At 36.1% G+C, this 8,080-nt stretch overlaps 1 protein-coding gene across 4 annotated transcripts in view; it reads left to right on the plus strand.

Moving 5' to 3' along the window:
• The window catches only part of KLHL5 (kelch like family member 5), a 134,237-nt gene extending 129,775 nt beyond the window's left edge, over nt 1-4,462 (plus strand). For all 4 annotated transcript variants that reach the window (XM_037829598.1, XM_037829600.1, XM_037829597.1 and 1 more), the window contains one exon: nt 3,180-4,462. In XM_037829598.1, coding sequence (XP_037685526.1) covers nt 3,180-3,236 — 57 coding nt within the window. In that variant the 3' untranslated portion in view covers nt 3,237-4,462. The remainder of the gene's footprint in view (nt 1-3,179) is intronic.
• Nucleotides 4,463-8,080: the final 3,618 nt, after the last annotated feature.

An 8,080-nucleotide genomic window follows, 5' to 3' on the forward strand; every position in this document is an offset into this window, starting at 1 on the left:
ACACTCATTTCTTAACTTCCCATTGCCCCTTCCCCCCTTTCTCTTAACCCATACTCTACTTTTCATCTCTATGGTCATATTCTCTGATAATTTCTTTGTGTTTACTGTGGGGCTTAAAATTAAACTCTTAAATCTATAACAATTTTGTTTTTCTTTGATAGCAACTTAATTTCAATAGGACACATAAACTATGTACCTATACTCCTCCATTCCTCCACCTTTATATAGTTCTTGTCAAAAATTACATATTTTACGTTGAGTTCAAAATGACTGATTTGTCACTAGAGGTTGTGTATTTTATATCATGTAGGAAGTAAATAGTGGAGTTACAATTCAAAAATTATTGACTTCTATTTGTATTCCATTGTGGTCAGAGATTGTGCTTTGAATATGTTCAATTGTTTTGTTTTGTTTTGTTTTTTAATTTATCGAGGCTTGTTTTATGTCCCAGCATATGGTCCATTCTGGAGAAAGATCCGTGATCACTAGAGAAAAATGAGTGTCCTGGTGATTTGGGATGTAAGGGTCTATATATGTCTGTTAAAATTCTCTGTATCTCTTTCTCCTTTCTTTGTTTCTCTGTGGGTAGGCTCCCTTTAGTATCTGAAGTAGAGCAGGTCTTTTATTGGCAAACTTTCTCAGCATTTGTTTGTCTGTGAAAAATTTAAGCTCTCCCTCAAATTTGAAGGAGAGTTTTGCTGGATATAGTATTCTTGGTTGGAAATTTTTCTCTCTCAGAATTTTAAATATGTCATGCCACTGCCTTCTCGCCTCCATGGTGGCCGCTGAGTAGTCACAACTTAGTCTTATGTTGTTTCCTTTGTATGTGGTGAATTGCTTTTCTCTTGCTGCTTTCAGAACTTGCTCCTTCTCTTCAGTATTTGAGAGTCTGATCAGAATATGTCTCGGAGTGGGTTTATTTGGATTTATTCTATTTGGAGTTCGCCGGGCATTTATGCTTTGTGTGTTTATATTGTGTAGAAGGTTTGGGAAGTTTTCCCCAACAATTTCTTTGAATACTCTTTCTAGACCTTTACCCTTCTCTTCCCTTTCTGGGACTCCAATGAGTCTTAAATTTGGACGTTTTATTTATCTGTCGTATCCCTGAGATCCTTTTCGATTTTTTCGATTTTTTTCTCCATTCTTTCTTTTGTTCTTTCATTTTCTGTTCTCTAGGACACCGAGTCATTGTTCAGCTTCCTCTAATCTTGTGTTATGAGTATCCAGAGTCTTTTTAATTTGGCCAACAGTTTCTTTTATTTCCATAAGATCTTCTGTTTTTTTTATTTAATCTTGCAATTTCTTCTTTATGCTCTTCTAGGGTCTTCTTTATGTCCCTTTTATCCTGTTCCATGGTCTTCATGTCTTTTATATCCTGTGCCATGTTTTTGTTCCTCAATTGTGATTGTTTGATTAATTGTGCCAAGTACTGTGTCTCTTCTGATATTTTGATTTGGGTGTTTGGGATCGGGTTCTCCATATCGTCTGGTTTTATCATATGCATTAAGATTTTCTGTTGTTTTTGGCCTCTCGGCATTTGCTTTGCTTGATAGGGTTCTTTCAAGTTGTAAAAAAAAAAAAAATACCAATCTGATTTTTCAGAAATATAAGTTGGTGGCGTACACTTTCTCCAGCTAACCAGCAGATGGCATCTGTGAGTCACCTATACCCCTCAAGTCAGTTCTGCCTAACTCTGTCTCTGTGGTGTGTGGGGAAATGATTTTTGTGGGGTTCAGTTGGTAAACTCAGTTTGGGTTTGTTGTTGGAGCTGTCCGCCCTGAACATGGTGCATGTGTCTAGGTGGTCAGAGAGGCAGGGCCACTTTAAAATTCAGACCTCCCAGGTATTCCCAGAGATTGAAGGCTGTTGCAAGAGCCTAAGCCTTCATTTCAGTTTTGCCCCAGATTTTCTCTGTCACTGACCCACAAACCGCCAGCATTGACATGGCATCCCTGGGTTTTCCGAGCAGGCCCCCCTTCTCAGCTGTGATCTTCCAGGACCTCTGCTGAGGGAAGGCTGTGCTACATCACTAGTGTGCGTCGTCCCTTAAGGGAAGGCCGCCAGGCCGTGCAGGGACGCTCTCTGCCTGATACAAAGGTTAGCCTATAATTCTTGACTGGTGTAATGAAAGGCAGGTAGTAGAGCTGGGCCTCACCCCTTTCCTCTTAGAGAAGATAGACACCCTGGGGGGGTCATTAGCATTTCAATGGTCTCTCTCTGCCTGTGCCACACCCCTGTCTGGGTCACAGAACTGGGAACCGAAAATGGCCGAGGCTTTCTGCACTCAGTCGAAAAAGGAACAGAGCTAGTCCGAGGCAACCCTCCAGGTCTCCAAGGTCAGTCATCACCCAAAGCCTCTGTCTACTTGTTGGGGATTCATACCTTGTAGTGAACAGTTCCCACTCGCTAATTAAAACCCCAGTTGGAGCTCGGCTGAGCTATATTCGCTTGCTGAGAGAAAGCTTCTCTCTGGCACCATGAGGCTTTGTAGCTCGGGCTGTGGGGGAGGGTTTCCTGATTTGGATCCACACTTTTTACTTACGGATTTTATGCTGTGATCTCGGGCATTCCTCCCAATTCAGGTTGGTGTGTGATATGTGGATGGTCACATCTGTCCCCCTGCAGTTATTCCGGATTATTTACTAGTTGTTTCTGGTTTTTAGTTGTTCCAGGGGGACTACTTAGCTTCCACTCCTCTCTATGCCGCCATCTTAGATATCTATCTCTGCTGCACATATATTTTTATTCTCTGCCCAAATTACTCTGGGATGTGTCGCTGTTTTACTCTAACCTATGCAAATCTACTATATCTCACTTCCTAGTCAAAGTTTCGTGTAATTATGATGTTTGAACAAACTGTATGAGTTAAATTGTTAGGAAATATAGATCCTGCACCAAATAAACATTTCTTCCCTTGCCTGGCCTATTTTTAAAATCACCTTTAAAGAGGAATGGATATGCATAATCATATGACATACTCAAAACACTTTGGTCTGTGGAACTTGGACATCAGGAGAGCGGAGAAGAGGAAGGAGCCAGGCCAGCAGTAGGGCTGTGGCAGCAGAGGGTCCGGGCAGCAGGTCAGATACAGAACTAGTTCAGTATTTCACCAACTGGTGTGGTATTAACAACGTTTCAGACAAATTCAACACGTCTCTTTTTGTTTCTTTTTGTTTTAGGTTGCTCCACTGTGCCTGGGAAGAGCTGGGGCTTGTGTTGTGACTGTAAAATTATAATTTAGTGCTTTGTTTTCTGGATAAAGATCTCCTCCTCTATGAATTTAATTCAGTTGTTCTACAATCGATGGATACATTTTTTGTAAATCTGCAGTGCCACATTCCTGGGCACAAAGTGCCTGATCTCAAAGAGAAGCTGTTCAAACAAGGGAGGACGGGGTAAATGAACCAGGAATGAAAACTTTCATTTCCTTAGTTAAGTCAGAACTACAGCTGATTGATTATGAACATATGTTCTTGATATAAAATGAGGACAAATGCACTGCTGCCCAACATAACCCCGTCTTAACTGGGAATTTCACTTACTCATAGTCAGACACATTTTACTCACATTATCAAAATTTCTTTTATTACAGTGCAAAAAAACACTAGATAAAATTTCTGAAGTTTTATTTTGTACTTTTTTTTATCATACATGAGTTGGAGTCATTTTTGCTTGTTTGCTTGCTTGTTTGTTTAACCATAGCCACTATTTTAATGGTATACTGTGCTATTTAGTATTTTCAGAAAGAGATGCATTATGTGTACTCTGGTTGTGGATTTAATTTCTAAAATTGGCTTAGTCCTGTGAATAAAGTAAAACATTAAAGAGTCAAAAGAATAACGACCAAATAAAAACTTCACATGATCATTCCATTACATCTAGACTCACCAAGAACTACGTGTTAATGATATTCCTAAATTGAAATTAAAAAGTGTTTTACATTAAATATAAGATATGCAAATTTATGTAGAAAAAGTAAATGTTATATACCCTATAATATTCCTTCACCTAACTAGTATTTAACTATAAAGATTTGTTTTCTTTATGTTATCAAAGATGTTTTATTATGTTATCAAAGATGTTTTGATTTTTATGTTTTAGATCTTGATAAAATTGCTTGGATATTCTTATGTTCTCAGGTCTGTATTTGCCTCCCCTGCCTTGTTTCTTATGTTTTGCCATAAGTAGTAGGAGCCTATTGTGCTTCTTTATAATCAAACAATTTGGAGGGAGTAGGCCTGTTGAATATTTGAAAAATAAGTTTAAAGTGTTTGTTACCCAAATTTTTGTACATTTGTAAACTCTTATTACATATGTGAATGTTAATACTCTCAGTGAATTATTTATTGTTTGCAAAATGCACTGGGCAACAACATTTTGTGATAAATTCTATAATAAGTCATTAACTTATATCTTAATATAAAATGAATATAAACTTAATTCCCATCTTTTAAATTACAAAGTTGTGGTCAATGTGTTTTTTATTTTATTTCAGGATAGCTTTTAATTTCTTTAAAATTTAAAACAAAAAATTTTTTTTTTTTTATGAACTGATTTTGAATGTCTATGAAATATTTTTTACCTTGGATCCCAAGACAACTGAGTACCTCTATTCCTAAAACAAACCCTGTATTCATCTACTGGTATAGCCACTAAGAAAATAATGGTGATAGTGACAAATACATTAATATTTCATATACCCATTTATTATGGGTATGAGTTCAGTTTTTTTTTTTTTCTATTTTTTTTTCTGTTGGAGTCTTTTTATATATTTAGGGGAAGGAAGAGGAAAAGAAGGAAAGGTGTAAGAAACAAAGCAAAAATTTCAAAGCAGAAACATGTTGATACATCATCACCTCCTTGTGAGTCTTGGATCTGTAATTTGAAAGAAAGTACTTATACTTGTGATCATTCCTTTGAACACCCACTCTCTTGCTCCCTGTGGCTCACAGTGAAGGCCAGGATTCATGTTAAAGTAAAAGACCTGATTCCCTCTCTCTTTAGGGGATTTATTCCCCCTTTAGAGGATTCATCAGAAGAATAGCCTCCTGTTCTACCCTGATAGAGAATAATGCAGTTTTTAGACAACAGGACCTACTCTCGTGGATACTAGTTCAGAGATCCATTTCTTTTCTAGTGACAGGACGTCAGCCAAGGCATTCACTCCTCTCCTAGCCAGGAGTTTTATAAATCAAGAAAAAAAAATATGGCTCTTCCTTATATCCACCTTCCAACATGCTCCTTAACTTTTTTTTTTAATATATTTTTTTGCATGAAATTTAACATATATACAGAACAGTGATAACTATCAAATTACAATTTGACAAGTAGTTAGCAAATTTCAAAGAATGTCGGGTTACAGTTCCACAATTCCAGTTGTTTCCTTATTGTGAAATTTAACATATATACAGAAAGGTGATAACTTTCAAAGTATAATTTAAAAAGCAGTTATATAGGTAAATTCAAAGAATGTTATGGGTTACAGTTCCACCATTTCAGTTATTTCCTTCTAGCTATTCTACTACCCTAAGTATCTAAAAAAAATTTTATGTAGAGATTCAGTATTCATAGTCTTTGTTAAATCCTATCTTGTCTTTTGTTACCCCTTCCTCTCTGTCCATTGGATGTCTTGATGCTCTTTACTTGACCCCAGTTAAAGATCACCTAATGAAAACAATATCTGCTAATAATTGTTGAATGCTTATTATAAACTGGGAACCAAGTTTTTTTCACAGAGAGGTTAATCTCAATTATACAGAAAGTAAGTGCTGGAGCTGGGATTCGAATATAGGCAGTCTAGCTCTGTATTCCACCTTCTTTATCATTCCTACCTCTAGATAGAAAAGGAAAGGGATTTCATTTTATGTGATAAATCATTTATTTTATTAAAATGAAAAATTAAAAGGATTTATGCTCTTTAGAAATAAACTTTATACCAGTCACACCCTTATTAGGAAATTTTGGCTCCTTAGTATTGGGGAAATTTTTGTTTAAATCTCTTAGGAAATTTATATACATTTTTCTTTGGAAAAGTAAATGCAATAAAACATGACATTTAAAGTTTAATAATTATTAGATGAATTGCATGGTGTTTTAGATGACAACAAATTTATTCATCAAAAATAAGCTTTAATACCAACAAATTAGATAACATAGATAAAATGGACAATTTCCTAAAAACACACAAATTACCAAAACTGACTTAAGAAGAAATAGAAAATCTTAACAGATTTGTAACAAGTGAAGAGATTAAATCAGTAATCAAAAACTTCCCAACAGTGGAATGTCCGTGACGGGATGATTCCACTGATGAATTCTACCAACCATTTAAAGAAGAATTAAGAACAAAAAGAGAATATAAAAAAGAAGAAGAAGAAGAATTAACACCAATGTTTTTTCAAACTCTTCAAAAAAGAAGAGGATTGAACATTTCCTAATTCTATGAGGTAAACATTAACCTGATACCAAAGCCAGAAAAAAGGCACCTCAGGAAAAGAAAACTACAGACCAATATCCCTTATGAATATGGATGCAGAAATCTTCAACAAAATCCTAGCAAACCAACTCCAACAGCATGTTAAAAGGATTATAATACTCATGACCTAAGTGAGATTTAGCCCAGGAATGCAAGGTTGGTTCAACATAAGAAAATCAATCAGTACCACATTAATAGAATGAAGGAAGAAAAACCACATGATCAAAAGTATTTGACATAATCTAACACTGTTTCGTGATTTTTTTTAAAAAAAAACACTCAACAAACTAGGAATAGAAGGGAACTTTCTCAACATGATAAAAGATATTTGAAAAACTCACAGCTAACATATTGAATGGTGAAAGACAGTGTTTCCCCCATAAGATCAAGAACAAGACAAAGATGCCTGATTTTGCCACTGCTGGTCAATATTGTACTGGGAATTCTCACAAGAGCTATTGGCAAGAAAAAGAAATTAAAGGCATCCAGATTGGAAAGGAACAAGTATAACTATCTCTATTTGCACGTGACATGAGCCTATACCTAGAAAATCCCACAGAAAAAGTATTAGAGCTAACAAACAAAATCAGAAAAGTTGCAGGATTCAAGATCAACACACAAAAGTCAGTTTGTATTACACTAGCAAAAAATAACCGGAGAAGGAATTAAGAAAATTCCATTTATAATAACATCAAAAAGAATAAAATACACTGGAATAAATCTAACCAAGGAAGTACAAGACTTGTACACTGAAAACTACAAAACATTGCTGGAAGACATCCTGTGTTCATGGCTGGAAGACTCAGTATTGTAAAGATGGCAACATTCCCCATATCGACCTACAGATTCAAACACAATGCCTATCAAAATCCCAGTGGCCTTTTTTGTAGAAATAGAATGGCTGATACTAAAATCATGAAATTACAAGCGATTCAGGATACCAAAACAATCTTGAAGAAGAACAAAGTTGGCAGACTCACATTTCCCAAAGTCAAAACTTACTGCAAAGCTACAGTAATCAAGAAAGCATGATATTGGCATAAGGATAGACATAAATCATGGAATAGAAGTGAGAGAATCCAGAAATAAAGTCGTGTGTCTATGTCAATTGATTTTTGACAGGGGTGCCAAAACCATTCAGTGGGATTCCTCTCTTACCTTCTCCAGAGCAAACTCTGACCTAGCATCTCCATAAACGTCTTCAAGCATCTTTCAGCATCTCTGTCTGCTCCCAAGCATCTGGGGGGTTTTGTCCCCTCTGCTGTCTGTGTGAGCTCTCTTTAAAGGTCCCTAGTGATCTAATTAAGACCCACCCTGAATGGGCGGGGCCCACACCTCCATGGAAATAATTCAATCAGAGGTTCCACCCTAGTCAACAGACTAATCTGCCCCACAAGATTGCATTAAAGAATATGGCTTTTGTGGGGGACATAATAAATTCAAACCGGCACAATGCCCATGTAATATTTTCATTCTACTGATTTCATTTTTAAATTGGAATTTAAAAATTCAAATTCCATGAAAAATTAAAGCCTACTTTGGATATTATCGTCATCCTGGGTCTCAGGTACTATCTGTAGATATAAAAGAATGCATCAACTCCCC

Source organism: Choloepus didactylus, chromosome 3 (assembly GCF_015220235.1).
Source record: "Choloepus didactylus isolate mChoDid1 chromosome 3, mChoDid1.pri, whole genome shotgun sequence".
In the NCBI taxonomy this organism is placed as follows: Eukaryota; Metazoa; Chordata; class Mammalia; order Pilosa; family Megalonychidae; genus Choloepus; species Choloepus didactylus.